Source organism: Prionailurus bengalensis, chromosome B3, assembly GCF_016509475.1.
Source record: "Prionailurus bengalensis isolate Pbe53 chromosome B3, Fcat_Pben_1.1_paternal_pri, whole genome shotgun sequence".
Lineage (NCBI taxonomy): Eukaryota > Metazoa > Chordata > Mammalia > Carnivora > Felidae > Prionailurus > Prionailurus bengalensis.
In genome coordinates, this window is record NC_057355.1 from 71,352,920 (window position 1) to 71,372,483 (window position 19,564).

At 38.1% G+C, this 19,564-nt stretch overlaps 2 protein-coding genes and 1 pseudogene across 2 annotated transcripts; all 3 read left to right on the forward strand.

The window, feature by feature from the left end:
- The first annotated feature begins 1,331 nt into the window (after nucleotides 1-1,331).
- On the forward strand, nucleotides 1,332-2,345 carry LOC122468056 (olfactory receptor 11H12-like). The gene has a single exon (XM_043554537.1). The coding sequence runs from the start codon at nucleotides 1,359-1,361 to the stop codon at nucleotides 2,343-2,345; it is 987 nt and encodes a 328-aa protein (XP_043410472.1). The 5' UTR covers nucleotides 1,332-1,358.
- Nucleotides 2,346-8,614: 6,269 nt separating this feature from the next.
- Nucleotides 8,615-9,623, forward strand: LOC122468057 (annotated as a pseudogene).
- Nucleotides 9,624-15,852: 6,229 nt separating this feature from the next.
- Nucleotides 15,853-16,821, forward strand: LOC122468058 (olfactory receptor 11H6-like). Its single transcript, XM_043554538.1, has one exon. The coding sequence runs from the start codon at nucleotides 15,853-15,855 to the stop codon at nucleotides 16,819-16,821; it is 969 nt and encodes a 322-aa protein (XP_043410473.1).
- The last annotated feature ends 2,743 nt before the right edge of the window (nucleotides 16,822-19,564 follow it).

The following is a 19,564-nucleotide window of genomic DNA, read 5'->3' on the forward strand; positions in this document are numbered from 1 at the left end:
GAATTTCTTAATTTTAATATTAATATTCCTTTTGGGGAACGTTTAAAAAATAGATACATGCTACTAAAAGCACAAAGACAGCTTCCACCAAATCATTATAAAAGACTTCTCAGAGCACTGGTATGGGCAATAGTTTAGAAGCAAATTTGTTTTTGAAAATTTTGTGTTTGTGACCCAAATGTAAGCCTTTATAACTTTCAGAACTCACATCCCTGCATATTGCCACAACACACACACACACACACACACACACACACACACACACACGCACACATGCTCAGGAAACTCAGATCCCTGACACCTTTTCCATGAGAATGTAGGATAAAGTAAGTGTACTTAAAGTATTTGACTTCTCTTTTCTAGTGCAATTTTTTTAAGTTTTCTTAATATTTATTTATTATTGAGAGATGGAGAGACACAGAGTGTGAGCAGGGGAGGGGTAGAGAGAGAGGGAGACACAGAATCCAAAGCAGGCTCCAGGCTCCGAGCTGTCAGCACAGAGCCTGACGCGGGGCTCGAACTCACAAACTGTGAGATCATGACCTGAGCCACAGTCAGTCGCTTAACCAACTGAGCCACCCAGGCACCCCATCTGGTACAAATTTTTAATTTAAACAAGCATATAAGAAAAATCAATCCCAAATTTTATGGAAAGAAAAAGACTTCAAAAAAAGTCCCATACCTAGCTGTTATTTTGCAAACTTTTACAGGTGAAAGATTAAGTGAAAACTTAAAGCCACTGCTTCCTACAGAAGACACTGAAGAACTGCAATATTAAAAGTCAGTGTTGGTAAGTAAAATTATAGAATTACATTTTTACAATGCTTAAGTTAACAGCAGTAACAACCAAAATACAGGGATATTGGCTTTAAACTTACTGCCAAATTGCTATACAATATGTCCATTTCTTTTCATATTTAAATGATATGTTAAGTAACATATTTAATTGAGATGTTAATGGTAAAATTAAAACCTTCTTTACTGAGTCTCTTGCACTATAAAATGGGTTTAGGATAAGAAACTAAGTGTTAACTCTGTGTTATATGCTACTCAGAAACTATCATAGATCATTCCCCACCCAAAAATAACAAGCTTTACAAAGTGAGTTTAATTTTGCCTAGTTCTATCATGGTGGCATAATGAGGGAGAGATTCAGAAGCAGGCAAAAGTTTGTTTCTGTGCAGCCAGCTACCTACTATGCCCAAAACTCAGAGTATATAGCCAAGAACAAGTAGACTACATTCTCTTCCTGATGACCCCATGTTCATTGTCTTCTCTTTACCTTGAAAAAGGAGCACATTTGAAACCAGTCCTAACTGATAACAATATGTCTCTTGATCTTGCAGGTTAGTGACTCAATGAATGTCTCTGAGCCATATTCCAGCTTTGCTTCTGTAAGAGAATTTATACTCTTAGGTTTTTCCTGTGAGTGGAAAATTCAGATCCTCCTATTTTCACTCTTTACTACAATGTATGCTTTGACTGTAACAGGGAACGGGGCCATTGTCTGTGCTCTGTGGTGTGAATGGAGACTCCACATCCCCATGTACAGATTCCTGGGGAATTTCTCCTTTCTAGAGATCTGGTATGTCTCTTCTACAGTCCCCAAGATGTTGGTCAACTTCCTCTCAGATAAAAAGGCCATCTCATTTGCTGGATGTTTCCTCCAATTTTATTTCTTTTTCTCTTTGGGAACATCTGAATGTTTCCTCTTGGCCGTCATGGCCTTTGATCGGTACCTTGCTATCTGCCGTCCCTTGCACTACCCTAATATCATGACTGGGCATTTCTGTACCAAACTGGTCATTATCTGCTGGGTTTGTGGATTTCTGTGGTTCGTGATCCCCATTGTATTCATCTCTCAGATGCCCTTCTGTGGTCCGAACATTATTGACCATGTTGTGTGTGACCCAGGGCCACTGTTTGCATTGGCATGTGCCTCTGCCCCAACAACCCAACAGCTTTGCTACACTCTAAGCTCGTTAGTTATCTTTGGTAACTTCCTCTTCATCCTTGGATCCTATACGCTTGTCTTATTAGCTGTGTTGCGTATGCCTTCTGCCACTGGGAGACATAAGGCCTTCTCTACCTGTGGGTCTCATTTGGCTGTGGTATCACTCTTCTATGGCTCCTTGATGGTCATGTATGTGAGCCCTAGACTCAGACATTCTGCTGGTATACAGAAAGTCGCAACTTTGTTCTATGCTATGGTAACCCCACTCTTCAACCCCCTCATCTATAGCCTCCGGAATAAGGAGATAAAGGCAGCCCTGAGGAAAGTTCTGGGGCATCTCAACATAATCCAAGATACACTTGATGATCCCTCCATTATCAGGTCAGTATAGTCTCACAAAAAGCAGTCAGGGTTATACAGTTATTCAAATCTTCAAATATAAGTCTAGTGATATTAACTATATCAGCTTATGAAATTAAGCATCTATGAGGCCACTTATAATCATAAAGTGGCCAGGTTATATATAAATACATGGAAGTACTGGGTTCCACTTTGCCATTTAGAGTGTATATGACCTAAGGAATGTACACATCTAGGTATTTTCTGGAGTGTTCATATGAAAATATCTGTGTTCTATTTGATAATTTAGATTAACAGTTCTGGGATCAATAAAATTACGTCATTTTGTTTGGTTGTCTGATTGTAAATAAAAGAAGGAAATGTATTTTTTTCTGTTTGTCATTCTTTTCATATTTGACTGTATTATTTTGGTGATGTGGTCACCCCTGGCAAATAAACCGTTAAAAGCAATTATCCAAAATTTCTATGGGACAGTAATGCTATGGTAGCCTAAAGACATTTAGACATATGTCATTTGTTTTCCTTACACATTACCTCTTTCTAAGCTCCTTAAGGAGCAAATTCTAACAACATCAATCAAAATACTCTGAAATACAGTATTCTGATTGCCAATACTTTTACCTAGACAAAGTGCTACCAAAAGCTTAATTGGTCAATTGATTAGGTTTTAGATGATAGGATATCTCCTACTAAAACTGGAGAGGGAAATGATCTACTTTATAATAAATTACCTAAGTTTAAAAAAGTAAGTGACAGTGCATTGTTATTTGTTGTTAAAACAGTGTAAAAATAACATTAAGGAAAATCAGTAAAGAAGAAAAGCATCTAGAATTCAATCCCTGTAACGTATTTTCATTTATACATATGCTTTGCTTACTATAACATCAAACTCGTTCCTATACTATAGCAAGTTTTTATAATTATTCTTTTTTTAGGAACTATAACATTCCATTCATACTAATATGGTATGGATTGTAATTTTTTATGTGGTGAGATGAATATTTTCCTAGAAGGAGGATTGTCCTTCCAAGTAGCTTGAAGCTGACTTGTGCAAGAAAGGGAATTTCCAGAAGGGGGATTAGGAGAAAAATGAATGCCACCATTATGCAATAATGACCACTTCATTATTATCCAGGGATTCAGATCTTCCTTCCATCTACCACCAATCCTTTCATTATACATTACATTATTTCCACTATTTTAGTGTAAAAATTAATACCTCAATTAAATCTTCATAAAGATTTGCCATAATGATGTTTTCAAACTGGATGGGACTCATCATCTAATCCAAAAACTGCTCCCATAAAATCCAGGATGTAAGACTACTATATGCATATATCAATTTTCCCTCTGGGGTTTTTATCTTAGAACAGTTTCCTGGTAAAGAAATGGATTACTCAATTCGAAAGATTTGTGCATTATGGATTTGTGATTTTTGAAACAGACTTTCTAGATAGAACAATTATTTTTCCCTTTGATATGAGAAATTGTTGAGCTCCTTAGTCAATTTTACTTACCAGAACCCTGCCATGTATCTCTCACTTAACCAGTCCTTTGAGGATGTTTTCTAATTCTATACTCCTTCCCAGGGTATGTGACTTTTAAGTTTCCTGAGATCCGAAAATCAAAGAGCTGAAGAATAGGTAGTCAAGGCAGAAAATATTTCCACCAAAATGTTAAAAATCTCCACTTTGGGTTTATTCAGTTAATACATTTACATAGCCACTAACTCTTCAATGATCCCTTCTTACAATTCCAAATATTATGATTGGTTCACAATCCTTTCCATAGTATTAAATTATTTGATATACCACTACCATTTTATACAATATTTTCTCAAAGCCAAACTGCATCCCAAAAAGAGAGGGAGAGAGAAACGGTTTTAGGAAGAGCAGTAAGAAGATAGTGTTCTTTCTTTTCTGAGCATTTAAACTTAAAAAAAAAAAAAGCAAGATCATAGTTAAAAACCTATTGTTAGTTTTCTTGGGAAAAATGAAAAAAAAACATGTCTAGTTTTTACTTTCAAATGTAGTCGTGATGTTTACTAACTGCCTTTAAACCTTTGGTAAGCTAAATGTTGAATATCCCTCAACTGTAACTAACTTCCTCACAAAGTAAAAGCTACTCATAAAGCCAAAAATTATGTATGTTCAAGATTTTAGGAAAAGTAAGAGCATGGACACGTGGGGAAACAATATCATAGGAAAAGAGAAAGTGCATTTATTACTTTAACAAGTTTAGATGCGCAAATTCACCACCACAGGGTTTGCTCTTATGGAAAGGGTTATCCTTATTGACAAGAATAATAATTAACATTTTGAGTCACTTGTTTGGGGCCTGGCACCTGTTCCAAGTCCTTTACAAATAAGTCTTTATTTTCTACACATAACAACCCAAAGAGGTCAGGTCGGTGTTATAGTATCTCTGATTTTCCAATAATGAAACAGGCACAAGGAGAAACTTACATAGTCAGAGATAGTATTTGGATCCCAGGTGGGCTAACTACAAGGCCCACACTTTCCTGCTACTATCAAGGAGAAGGGCCAACACTCTGAAAAATAAATTGGTTACAAATTTAAGTACTATCGCTAACTGTGTGAGCTTACCCAAGTTATCCTTTCTTTCTTGATTTTTTAAATCTATAAACTAGAGCTAATGATAATACTTCCTTCACAGAAAGGCTGTCATGAATAAAGGAGATTAATTAGAATAGAATCTTATACATAGTATATATGATTGATTGATTTCAGCTAATATTAATACTTTTCACTTGGAAAGCTCTTTATCATTTACAAAATACTTTGACATACTCTCTCAATTCAACCTCACACACTCTGTGACAGAATTAGGGTAGACATTCTCATAGTCATTCCATAGATGAGACCCAGTGAAAGCAAGTATGTTGTCCAAGGTCACACAAGGAAGTGAAGGAAACAGTTGTGCTGACTTCCAGATCAGTAAGAATTCTGCTGTGCCGTACCTTCTCTCCTGGAAACCCTGGCTGTGTCCTATGTAGTTACCTTCAGAACTGCATGGCAATGCAGGTCAAAAAGCTGGATTTATCTAGGAAATGAATACTGTAGAAGAGATATGCATGTAGGAGATATGCTTATAGGAATTTCTCCTCAATTGTTTCAAGACAATAACTACACACATTACATGAAGACTTATGTAATAAATATTCAATAGGTAAAATATTATGTTACTGAATGAAAAGGTGGATCATGAAACACTATTATTACATAAGCATACTTAAATAGAGTGATGGTATTATGGGTAGTTTAGATTCTTTTTTTTTCTTTTATGTTACTGTTTATTTCCTAATTTTTCCATGAGAGGCATGTATACTTCATCTAATTTACAAAGGATGTGCAGTTTAAAAAATCAATGTTTATAAAGGGATAGATAACTTAGAGCAACTCCTTTAGTTATTTTTAACCTAAGATTTCTATTTTATGCATTAAGAAAGGATAATGCTACTGTCTTTGGTAAGCCTTATAACAGGTGCCTTTCCAGAGCTACTCAAAGACTTCCATGTGGGGTCACATTGTGGAGAGAAGTAAATTTGGCTTCCTCATGCTTCTGTTTCACTCAATATCAGCTCTTTCTGTAAATCATAAAGAGATTCTTGGCGGCAAACTCTGGCTTTGCAGTTTTTCTTCTAGATGCTCAGAACAGAAAGAAAATGGAGGAAATAGACATACCATGCAATCAAGTGAATCTTCAAAAAGAGGAAAATTTTCCCTGGGGACTTCCCCTCTACATTTTTCTATCTCTCACATAAGACCCTGCTTATTATTAGTATAAGAACAACTTTTCATTAAAAGAGAGCTTGAATTATTATGCTTTCAACACTTGCCTTTTATGCACTTCTGTTTTTTTAAAACAACCTGTTTCAAATGTCCATCTCTTTTAAAGAACACAGGCCATTTCTTTCTCTGTCAAAATATATACTTTAAGTCATCATAATAAAAATAGAGACTTTTTTTAAATGATCATTCAACTATCTCAAAAAGAAGCAGATAATCCAGAATGAAAGAATTGGAATATAGTCAATAATACTGTAATAACCTGTATCATGACATATGGTAACTATACTTATTATGCGGAGCATTGCATAATGTATATAATTTTTAAATCACTATGTTGTATACCTAAAACTAATACAATATTGTAAGTCAACTATATTTCCATTTTTAAAAGTTAGAAGCAATAATTACTTTTTATTAAGTAATTCAATCATTCCAGATTTTACCCACTTGAGTGATGAAAACAAAAAGGAAACTCAAGATCTACCCAGGAACCCAGAATGGTTGAATATATTAGCCTTAGATTCAGCTGTGTATAACAGAAATCCAAGTAACAGCAACTTACACAAGGTAAATATTTGGGTTTTTTTCCCTCACATATATACTTCTAGAGATAGATAGTCTATGCCAGTTCAGAGGTAGGCAGTTCCAAGATGTCCTGAGGGACTCAACCTCTCCTGGCTTTTTGATAAATCCTTCTTAGTATTTTCATCCCCAAAATCACCTTATTGTCTTAAGATAGGAGCTAAAGTGGCAGACTTCACGAAGGAGGCCAATCTCTACTCCACTTATAATTTTGAACAGAAGTGTGCCACTCAATGACCCCTATATAAAGGAGACTACACCATTTGATTTCTCAAGCTGAGCACATTGCCACCAGAATAGAAGACTGTATTAGGCAGAAAGATAAGAAAAATGGATAGTAAGTAGTAAGTATGCAGCTAATGTACCTCTGCCATGCATGGATTGAGCAAAAAAGGAGAAAATGACTACAGTGATGGAAATTTAGAAATATACCCTTTTCTCAATTATGCCACTTTAGGAGGTTGATATTCAAGCAAATATTCATATCCAAATGAACAGCAAGAGAAACTGATTCAAGAGAAAAGTCTTGAAAAACAAAAATGTTAATAAGAACAGAAACAACAGCAAAAAACATGAGGCACCACACTGCCTAAGAATTTAATCAAAACTCATGAATGTGTATGGAAAAATTAAATGTAAATTTGTTTCCCAAACTTCAACAAACAAAAGTACCTCATGTAGTACTTAAGAAAAATGAGTTATTGGGAAGACAGATGAAAAAATATTTTAATATCTCTATAATCAAATTTATATAATTGTTACTCCAAAAACAGGCAAAAAATTTAAAGAGAGTTTCAATCAAAGTAAGCATGATAGGACTCAGAGTGTGGGAAACCTTTCTATCTTTGGGATACTAAATGACCCAAACTCAGTCCCGGCTCTGATTTCAGAACTTCCTCAGTGTATAGGTCAAATTCTCTCTTATAATATTATGGGGTCTTCTTCAATCTTCCTGTTACAAAGGAGCTTAATGTTAAGACTACTGGGAAGATGGAGAGGAAAGAGATAGAAATGATGGACATAGTGGGTTGCTCTTATTGCAAGGAAGAAAGAAAATTCTCCTGGAAAATGAAGAAGGGTCTTTTTCTTTCAAATGTCAGAAGGATATAATGCAAATGCAGTGAGAACTGAAATCCCCAAATCAGACTAGAAAAGAGGAAATCATGAAGTAGAAAAAGATGGTAAGAGGGAAATTAGAAAAAAAATGCAGATTTGGGAGAAGAAGTTAACAAACCACTCTTCCCTTTGCCCTGGCTCTTCCTACCTTTAACTTAACAGAGGTGTCACACCTATGTGGGAGAGTGAAGAGGCCAATATGGAAGAAAGAATCACAGAAGAAAGGCTTTTATATCTTTGTTGCAGGAGATGAGAATCCTTCCTAAGAAATTTCAACTCTGTCTCCACTGAGCTCCATTTCCTCTACTTAAGGGTCAATTAACTGCTACCCTACTACAACTTAAGTTTTCTGGACAAAGTAGAAGAATGAGTAGTAGAAAGTGATAAGGAAGAAAGCAAAAAATGGAGACTCTCCCTACATAGAGATCCTGGCCTTCTCCAGGGGAAGCCAGAGAGGCCTCAAGCTAGACAGGGGCTAGGCAGAGATTAAGGGGAAACATCTGGGTTAAAGCTTGCCACAATTTAACTGGCCAAATGAGGAACTGTCATTTGTGGAAAATCTGAGTGATGACTCAGATAATGCCATCAAAATTAATTTCCTAAGGACAAAGAATGTTCACTCCACAGTCTAAAATTAGTCTATATTCCTAGGATCTCTGCCCAGTGACATTGTGTCTCTTTGGTCTGAGATCTATTACAGACTTTGAAATCTCCTAGATACTAGAATAGAGAGGGAAGACCAAGAATAACAGGACATCCTGTCATCCTGTCAGGGACTGACAGTGACGGAATGCAGTGTGAGCTCAAGAAACAGCTTTTCTTGGGGTGCCTGGGTGGCTCAGTTGGTTAAATGGCCAACTTTGACTCAGGTCATCATCTCATGGGTTCATGGGTTTGAGCCCCACATCAGGCTCCATGCTGACAGCTCACAGCCTAGAGCTGTTTTGGATTCTCTCTCCCTCTCTCTCTGACCCTCCCCTGTTCATGCTCACTCTCTCTCCCAAAAATGAATAAACACTAAAAAACTTTTTCAGAAAGAAATAAAGAAAGAAAGAAAGAAAGAAAGAAAGAAAGAAAGAAAGAAAGAAAGAAAGGGAGGGAGGGAGGGAGGGAGGAAGGGCTTTTCTAAAATGCAAGAGGGTTGCAGAGGAGCCCAAGAAAGAAGGCAGCAGCAGTTGTGGTGACTAAGCTGAGCCCAGTGACAGGATGCTTCCCACATTAACCAAGTACTCCAATCCATATCTGAAAGAATCCCTGTCTAAAGAAGAAGACTGTTCTCTCTTCATTTGGTGTTGGTATTAGGAGAGCTACACATTCCATACCAGTCCAACAAGTTTGCTGGCTACATTTAAAAAAACTGCAGGTCCCAGGAAAGAGTCAACACATTCTCTGTACTGGAAACCTTTGCCCCAAACAGAGTTAAGACTATCTCAAGACTCTGGTCAGTGAGGTTCATGTTGTGAGAGGAGACTTCAATGAGAATCTGAATTATCCAGAACAGAAAGTTGTGACTGTTGGCAGTTCAAAATTAATTTGATCCATGGGTATCATGTTACTCTATGGGGAATGTGGCCACATTAGCCCTGTTGCAGAGGGAGTTTGATGTGAATATTCATATCTTGAGACACACACACAAATTTGAAGCATTTGAGCATGAAAATAAATTTTACAATAACTCAGGTTCTGCCACTGGGGCATATAATGCCTTGGAAGCAAACATTATTCCTTCATTTGTGTTGATGGATATCCAGGCTTCTACAGTTGTCACTTATGTGTATCAGCTAATTAAAGTAATGTGAAAGAAAAATGAATAGACAGAAATCTTTTTTTTATATTTTTGAGAGAGACAAAGTGCAAGCAAGGGAGGAGCAGAGAGAGAGAGAGGGAGACACAGAATCTGAAGCAGGCTCCAGGCTTTGAGCTGTCAGCACAGAGCCCCACATGAACCACGAGATCATGACCTGAGCTGAAGTTGGACGCTTAACCAATGAGCCACCTAGGCGCCCAGAATACAGAGAAATCTTAAGGCCAGGACTGTCTTGCTGCTTTTTTCATTCCCTTGTCCAAATCAAGTAGTTAAACATTTATGAGCCAAAAAATTGTATCACTTTTATAATATTTTACAGTAAAATACAGTATCATTTTCTGTTAATACCATGTTTGAAGCTTCTTGTACTCTATAAGAATATATTCCACTTCTGTGTATTATTTCTATGAAAAAGTGTCCACCGCACAGTAAATGGTCATATGTTAAGAAGAATTTACCCTTGTAAGTAAGTACCTTTAAAGTTGATATCTGGAACTTTACTACAAAAGCAGTGCGTGAGTAAAAAGAATTGTAGACTTTCTTGTTTACATTTTTCTCTCAGCAATAAAACAGCTACCTTTCATTTATAAATAAATAAATAAATAAATAAATAAATAAATAAATAAATAAATAAATGCAAAGGAATAGCCATAGAAATAGACGGACTCAGCATCAAGTATGCTGAGTGACATTCACAATGAGGTTGACAGTTCTGCAAGGTCAAGTCATCTTGACAACGAATCCCCTGGCCTTTCTCCAGCCTCTTCTGAACCCTTCACTGAACTCTGAAGCATACACAAGTCTGGTGCTCAAGGAAAGGGAGCTTCAGTGCTTCCAGAGCCAGCTTTATGTGATCTCCCAGGCATGTTATCCACAGGGCAAACTCAAGTGGAAGACAGAAAAGCCCTCAAGGGCTTTTAAAAGGTAAAGTATCTTTTAATACCAAATCCTCCTTTGCCCAAAGGCCTGAGTTACTGAATAAGCCAGACTCTGTCAGGAGGACAATCACTGTGGTTGTCCACACAGGCCCTTCACTGTGGTTTGCTGACATCTCTCTCTGCCAGAGCACCCGACTGGTGTCCTGCCTTTTTCTATCTTCTCTGAGACCTAGAAGGGAGACATATGGTTACTGCTCACTTCATAATGGGGAACTGGAGGCCTTACCCTAGGAGAGGAATAAGAAAGCAGTAAGGGTCAATGGAACTTCCTGCCTCCATCACTATATTCTGAACACAAAACTATCAAGACTTCATTTTTTGTTTTAGTGCTTTTTCCTCTCCTTCATCCTCCAGTTCAACTTTCTCTACTGTCTTTATATCTTGCCTGAACTAAATTTTGAGAGTCTCTTCATATTTTTTTTACATTTATTTATGAGAGAAGGAGAGAGACAGAACATGAGTGGGGGAGGGACAGAGAAAGAGGGAGACACAGAATTGGAAGCAGGTTCCAGGCTCTGAGCGCTCAGCTCAGAGCCCGACGCGGGGCTTGAACTCACAGACTGTGAGATCATGACCTGAGCCGAAGTCGGATGCTTAACCGATGGAGCCACCCAGGCACCCCAAGAGACTCTTCATAAACTCAACATAAACTCAATGGTGAAACTTCGCTTGAAATGTTTCCTCAGCCCCACCTGAGGACTTTTCTAGTGGAAAGACCATCAAATCAAAATACGAAATTGTGTGCCAAACATCTTAAAAATGTGTACATATGATCTGTTTCCAATAATTTTTTCTAAAGGAAAAAAATAACAGATTCCCAGAATAAATGCATGCAAGTACAAGCTCCCTAGCCAAAGCAATCTTGAAAAAGAAGAACAAAGCCAGAGGCATCACAATTTCAGATTTCAAGGAGACCTGCAAAGTGTTAGTATACTACAAAGTGTTAGTAATCAAAACAATATGGTACTGCCTCAAAAGTAGAACCCTTTGCTCCTACATTTTCATCCTTAAATTTAGTGTCTTTTTGCGAGAAAACACAGCTGCATTACTATAAACATATACACAGATGCTTCTGATTATATTTAACAGTCTGATCCAAGGCTTAAGGCCAACTTATTCTTCAGCTTAGATTCAGGCCTCTTTTCCCCTAGAGGTTGGATCAATTTAGACCTCAGTTAAAGAAATGCTTTCTGAGATCTAGCCAAAACTTTATCATTATTATTCCTAGATGAGTCCTCTGGGAAAAGTCAGATAATCCAGAAGGGTCAGAAGCAAACCTTGGCACATATATTCAAAAGTACATGCAGCTGAAAGTAAGGCCTGAGTGCACACACAGAGTGTTCTGGATCACCACACCTCCAAGATGGACCGTGGAGAATGGAATAATCAAGGCTCAGAATGGGTTTGCTATATACCCTCCTTTAGAAGCAGGGGTGTAATCACTCATTCCCAAATCAGGAGAGACCACAGTGCCCTTTGCAACTTCATGTAACCAGCTTGAGAAGGTCAATACAGTCACTGTATGGGCTTCAAATAATTGCTATTCTGGATAACTTTCTAAAAATATTTATTCTTTTATCTTGAGAGAGAGAGAGAGAGAGAAGGAGAGAGAGAATCCCAAGCAGGCTCCACCCTGTCAGCTCAGAGCCTGACTTGGGACTCAAACTCACAAACTGTGAGATCATAACCTGAGCTGAGATCAAGAGTCAGATGCTTAATGGGCTAAGCAACCAAGGTGACCCTATTCTTGATAATATTACCTTCCAACACTCACCCTCTTTCAGAAGCCTGCTAAGGAATGTGGATGCAAGCACCCCACTGTGATTAGTTTGGCTGCACACTTTCTCCTACTGAAATGAGAGAACAAGGAGGCTGAAACTGACTCCAGGAGAGACAGAACATCTCCCCTCTACCAGATTCTATAATCCTCGCATAACAGCTTTAGGTAAGGCATAGCTCAGATTTCTTTGTAATGTCTTTTTCACTTTTCTCTAACCCTGTCTTGTGTTTTCTCCATATGAAAATGTGAGTTAAAATAGCTTCCTCCTAATAGACAGTGGTTACATTCTCAACTACATAACATAGCCTCCAGCATCAGAACTGGTCTAAATAAATCGTAGGTCACATGTGTTTTCTTTATAAATATATCAGTAAATATAGTTAATAAAAATAACAGTATTTTACTTGAGATGTTAGCTGAACCACGTGGGCCAAGAATAAATTGTGAAATGAAAACTTCATTCTATACATTATTATTTGTTCAAATTATATATACCAGATTTCCTGACCCTGAATATGGGGCAAGAGATGGACATTTTTCTTTTTTTATTAAAAAAAATGTTTTTAATGTTTATTTTTGAGAGAGAGAGACAGAGTGCAAGCTGGGGAGGGGCCCAGAGAGAGGGAAACACAGAATCTGTAGCAGGGTCCAGGTTCTGAGCTTTCAGCACAGAGCCTGACGTGGGGCTCAAACTCCCGAACGGTGAGATCATGACCTGAGCTGAAGTCAGATGCTTAACTGACTGAGCCACCCAGGCACACCAGGACATTTTTCTATTAAAGGACATGGTGGCGGGGGGGGGGGGGGGATGTCATTTATAGACTATAAACACATTCCCTTTAAGAGGGAATAGTTTAAAACAGTTCGCATACCTATTTAAAAATGAGAGGGAAATGTTGTAAAGGCCATCTAATAAAAACACTTAAAGATAGGGACAATTAGAGACAGAGAGAAGACAGCAAGAAACAGTATACACACACAATACACACATCCTTACAGCATGATTATTCCTTAGCAACAATAAGAAAGCTCACAACACAAAACAGAGTGGATGAGAGAGACCTAAAGAAAGATGATTCTGGGGCGCCTGGGTGGCGCAGTCGGTTAAGCGTCCGACTTCAGCCAGGTCACGATCTCGCGGTCCGCGAGTTCGAGCCCCGCGTTGGGCTCTGGGCTGATGGCTCAGAGCCTGGAGCCTGTTTCCGATTCTGTGTCTCCCTCTCTCTCTGCCCCTCCCCCGTTCATGCTCTGTCTCTCTCTGTCCCAAAAATAAATAAACGTTGAAAAAAAAAATTAAAAAAAAAAAAAAAAAAAAGAAAGATGATTCAAATAGGGTTGTCTTAAGATGGCTCCTGTCATGGATGTCCTCCTGTTTACTTGGACTGATGGTACATCCTCATAACAAACAAAATCTTTGTTGTCTTGCTTTTGTTTTTAGCCAACTGGGGTTTTCTAGTATTTGCATTTAACTTTTTTCCTCTGGCTATAGATAATTATTTCCCCAATTGGTTACTATTAGGCATGTTCATTAAGACAACAAATGTTTAATAAACACTCATACCAGATAGTGTCCTAGTTTCTGGGAATATGTTGGTGAGCTAAGTAATGTCCTCCTGATTTTTACCAGAAATCTGGATTCGAGTAACAAATTAAGACATGTGAATATTGGCAGAGCAGAGAGAAGGACTGAGATAGGGACGTTCCAGGCCTTGATATGGGCCACACATAGCATAATCAAGTATCAGTATGGCTGGAGTGGGGCTAATAGGAGGAAAAGTGGTAGGAAATTAGGACATGGAGGAAGGCCTTATTGGCCTTCTTAGCCATGGAAAGGAATTGGGAGGTATGTTAACTGTGTTTAAAAGATTGAGAGCAAGTAGTTGACATGATCAGGTTTTTAAAAAACTGTCATCTAGCTATTATGTGACTAACAGTCTTGGCATATAAAAATGGAAACAAGCAATTTAAGAGGTTTTTGTAAGTAGTCAAAATGAGAATTCCATGGTAGGGTGCACCAGGGTGAAAGCTGATAAGAATGCTAAAAATTGTGCACATTCTGAATGTTTTGAATATGAGGCCTAGAGTATTTGCTGATGGTTTGGGATGTAGAGTAGTGAGAGGGATAGAAGTGATGCGGCCAAAGTGTATGGCCCGGGCAACTGAGTGAATGGAGGTGCCATGTAGTGATATGGCAGAGAAAGAAGGATTGGCTAGTCTGAGGGGAGAATAATCAAAAAACAGTTTAGTCATAGGCATGTTACATTAGATATCAAATGGAGATGTTAAGTAAGAAATTGGGTAGAAAAATCCAGGTTGCAGAAGAGATTTCATAGCTAGGGAGAGAAAAATCTGGCTTTATCTCACATAGTTTTTATATCAAGGGGCTAGTGTCAGGTCACTTACAGAAAGACTATAGTTGGAGAAGGAAAAATATCAAGGATTATGTCCTAAAAAAAACATATACAGGTCAGGTCAATCAGGAGGAACTCTGACATAGAAGCCTGAAATAACATATAAGGAGAAATGAAACCGAACAGTCCATGCACAGATCTCAAATTGTTGTTCAAATCTCAGAATGCTTTCAGTGACATAACACTATAATTGTTTTTAGTTTACCTGGCAAAATGTATATAGACTGCCACTGTGAGGTACTTTCCTTACATGTGATAAATTTCAGCTGAGGACTGAAGCTTGTGTATTCTAGTTAGGGAAAATCTCTGTTAAAAAAGAATCATTAGTCTTTAGTCTGAACCTCATTCATTCATACCAATTTCATTTAAAATGTTATTCAAGGTGAGAATATAAGAAACTTACTCCTCTTCAGCAACAATTTTTTAAATGCAAAGAGAACCAAGTTAAAAATGAGGAGTACTTTGAAGAATTTTGCATATGTCACTAAATATGGAGAGAGAATTTGCTGTAAGCCATCATTGATTAAAAGTTGAGGTTTCTGGGGCACCTACGTGGATCAGTCCATACAGCATCAGACTGTTGGTTTCAGCTCAGGTCATCATCTCACAGTTGTGAGATCGAGTCCCGCGTCAGGCTCCATGCTGGGCATGGAGGCTGCTTGGGATTCTTTCTTTCTCTCTGTGTCCCTCCCCTACTCTTGCCTGTGCTCTCTCTCTCTCTCTCAAAATAAATAACTGCTTTTAAGTTGATGTTTCTGACCTAGGTTGAAGCCTCTCAATGACAAGAAAGCATCTAATTAATTTTATGTAGTGCTGAGGACACTAAACAAAGGCAGGTGTTTAATGGCCCACGATGGGCATGGTGATCATGATGGTAAAGCTGTAATAAGCATCCACATCTCCAAGTGCCTTATTCCTCCCAATATCACTGGGTCAAAGAATGCTGAAAATGTTTAATCTAAAACTGTGCTAATTGAATTGTAAAGAAAATCAGAGACTACAAATCATCATTTGTAAAGAAAATCAGAAAACTTCTGCAAAGTCATCTGTAACATGGTAATGTCTTGTTATTGCAGTTTGAGGGAGAGAAACATGAAAATCCCATCTGAAAACAACCACTCTGACCCTGTCAGTGAATTCATTCTTCTTGGCTTCCCTTGCACCTGGGAGGTCCAGATCCTCCTCTTCTCAATCTTCTTTGTGATCTATGTCCTGACATTAATGGGAAATCTGTGTATCATCTGTGCAGTGTGGTGGAATGACCATCTCCACACTCCCATGTACATCCTACTGGCCAATTTTTCCTTCCTGGAGATCTGGTATGTCACTTCTACTGTCCCTAATATGCTGGCCAACTTTCTCTCTGAGACCAATTCCATCTCCTTCTATGGCTGCTTCATCCAGTTCTACTTCTTCTTCTCCATGGGTACCACTGAGACCTTCTTCTTGTCTGCCATGGCCTTTGACAGGTACCTTGCTATCTGCAGGCCCCTGCATTACCCCGCTGTCATGACAGTTCAGCGCTGCATCAGAATAGGAGCTGGGTGCTGGGTGTGTGGCTTCTCTTGTTTTCTCCTCCCAGTTTACCTCATCTCCCAGCTTCCTTTTTGTGGTCCCAATACAATTGATCATTTTTTATGTGATCCAGGACCCCTTATGAATCTGTCTTGTGTGGCAGCTCCTGCCACTGAGATCATCTGTGCCATCTTTAACTCAGTCCTCATTTTCTCCACCTTCCTCTTCATTACCAGCTCCTACACCTTGGTGATCAGAGCTGTGCTGAGGGTCCCCTCAGCAGAAGGTCGGCATAAGGCCTTCTCCACGTGTGGCTCCCATCTGGCTGTGGTGTCCCTGTTCTATGGCTCCATCATGGTGATGTATGTGAGTCCAACAGCAGGCAATCCAGCAGGGATTCAGAAAATTGTGACTTTATTTTATTCTGTGATGACTCCACTTTTCAATCCCTTGATCTATAGCCTCCGGAATAAGGAGATGAAGCAGGCCCTGACAAAACTATTTAGGATTATGAGACCTGGTCAAAGACAGCCTCTCAAGAACTAGAATCCATATATGTGTTGGACATATAGTGATATAAAATTATAGGAGGTTAATGGTCACATGCAAATTTGAGAGACAGATATGTTTCCCATATCCCAGGGAGTATTTTTAGAAATACATTTCAATGAAGCAAACAGAAAACAAGATCTTACAAGACCCTGCATAAATCATTTGTACTAGGCTATAACGTATTAATATTCCTGTGCATGTTGCATGGAAACAGGAAAATGTGAGACATTTTCAGGCCTTTTTGCAGAAAAATCATATATAACCCAGATGTCAACAGATCAGTTTCTATCTTTTGCAGATATAGGTAAATTTGTCCCTGACCCCCAGATTCACAGTGCTCAGGTGTCTAAAGCACCCATCACTCTCTCCCTACACACACACACACACACACACACACACACACACACACACCATCAAACATGTTCGTGTGTGCTTTTCTCTTCCAATCCCTGAATCTACCTCCTGTCTTATTTTGATCACACCAGTCTGGATGTGAGACTCATCTCCTTCAACATTTTATCCAAAACCAAAGTAATTCCAGTTTTGTGTGGGTTTATTAACCTGACTACCAGCTGGGGTTAGGGAGAGTCATAGGAAAGGCCACTGTGCTGAACACCCAGTCAGTTTCTCATATTATACCTGGTCTGCCTCTTCTTCTTCCTTCCTCATCCTCTTCCCACCACCCACCAGAATGACCAGAACATCCTTCCCTTTCTTATTCAGAATAACTGTCTTCCATATGTAGGTCCTTGGCAGTTTCGGACTCTTCCTCAGCTGGGCTTGTCAAAAAATTTCTCCTCAGCAAACTTAATTCTTAAATAGGACTTTGTGAAAACAGTGGGTTTTTTTTTCCAACTGTTTACTTTTTTGGGTTGTTTTAGGTTCCTTATAACTCATTATTTTCCTTATCTTAGTACCACCCAGTACCACTCAGTACAAAAGAATATATGTACTGAAACAGGGTGAGACCTGGAAACAAGACTACCTGGAAGAAACTTAATCAGAAAATAATTCATATTTTAAATGCTTCATGATTTTAAAGAGGTTTTTCTCCCTATATGTACTAGAATTAATACAAATCATGCAAAGAGAATAGTGCATATGAGTCTAAGGCTAGAAATAAGATAGTATGACTACTTTTCAATAAATGGTGCTGAGAAAACTGGATACCTACAAGCAAAAGAATGAAACTGGACCACTTTCTTACATCATACACAAAAATAAACTCAAAATTTACTAAACTTCTAGATGTGAGACCTAAAACCATAAAACTCCTAGAAGATAACATAGGCAGTAATTTTTTTAATCAGCCTTAGCAACATTTTTCCAGATATATCTCCAAAGGCAAGGGAAACAAAAGCAAAAATAAACTATTGGGCCCATACCAAAATTAAAAACAACAACAACAACAACAACTTATGCACAGCATAGGAAACCATTAGCAAAGGAAAAAGGCAACTTAGTGAATGGGAGAAGATATTTGCTAATGATGTATCCAATAAAGGGTTAATACCCAAAATATATAAAGAACTTATACAACTCAACACCAAACAAAATCTGATTAAAAATTGGTAGAGGATCTAAATAGTTTTCCAAAGAAGACATACAGATGTCCAATAAACACATGAAAAGATGCTCAGCATCACTCATCATCACAGAAATGCAAATCAAAATTACAAGATATCAGTTTACACATGTCAAAATGGCTAGCATGAAAGAGACAAGAAATAACAAGTGTTGGTGAAGAGGTGGGAAAAAGAGAACACTTGTGCACCATTGGCTGGAATGTAATTGGTATAGCCACTGTGAAAAGCAGTATGGAGGTTCCTCAAAAAATTTAAAATATTAATACCACAGTCCAGTACTTCCACTTGTCAGAGGAAAAAGGTAAGGGGAAATGCAAAATGGGTAAAGGAAAGTGGGAGATGCAGGTTTCCAATTATGGAATGAGGAAGTCTTTGGAATAAAAGCTACAGCATAGGGAATATAGCCAATAGTACTGCAATAGCATTGTATGCTAATTGTTGGTAGCTACACTTGTGGTGAGCATAGCATAATGTATAGTCATTGAATCATTGTGTTGTACACCTGAAACTAATGTAACATTGTCAACTAAACTTCAATAAAAAAATAAATTTAAAAAAACTTTTATAAAGACATGCAAAAAATTGCTGTGGTATGATTAAGAATAAACTAGAAATAGGAGATATGAGGAAATACAACAATGTACTACTAACAGTTTGATTTTGATTTAGAGGCACTAGTAATGCCATTAATAATTTTTTTCATATTTACCATTTTTCTTTTCATTTTATTTTCTAAAATAGTAATTTAGGGGCACCTGGGTGGCTCAGTCGGTTGGGCGGCTGACTTCAGCTCAGGTCATGATCTCGCGGTCCGTGAGTTCGAGCCCTGCGTCAGGCTCTGTGCTGACAGCTCAGAGCCTGGAGCCTGCTTCAGATTCTGTGTGTCTCTCTCTCTATGACCCTCCCCCGTTCATGCTCTGTCTCTATCTCAAAAATAAATAAACGTTAAAAAGAAATTTTTAAATAGTCATTTAAAATGTATATAATTTTCTGGCAGGGTGTAAATGATGAGTAACAAGTCAAAGAGCAAATGTCCTACAGTGGTCTGCAACTTAAAATGATAAAAATCTTTATATAAGTGCAAAAGTTATTAAAGGTGCTATTTCTGAGATGAGAATGCACTAGAAGAAATATTCTGGAACAGATTTAGG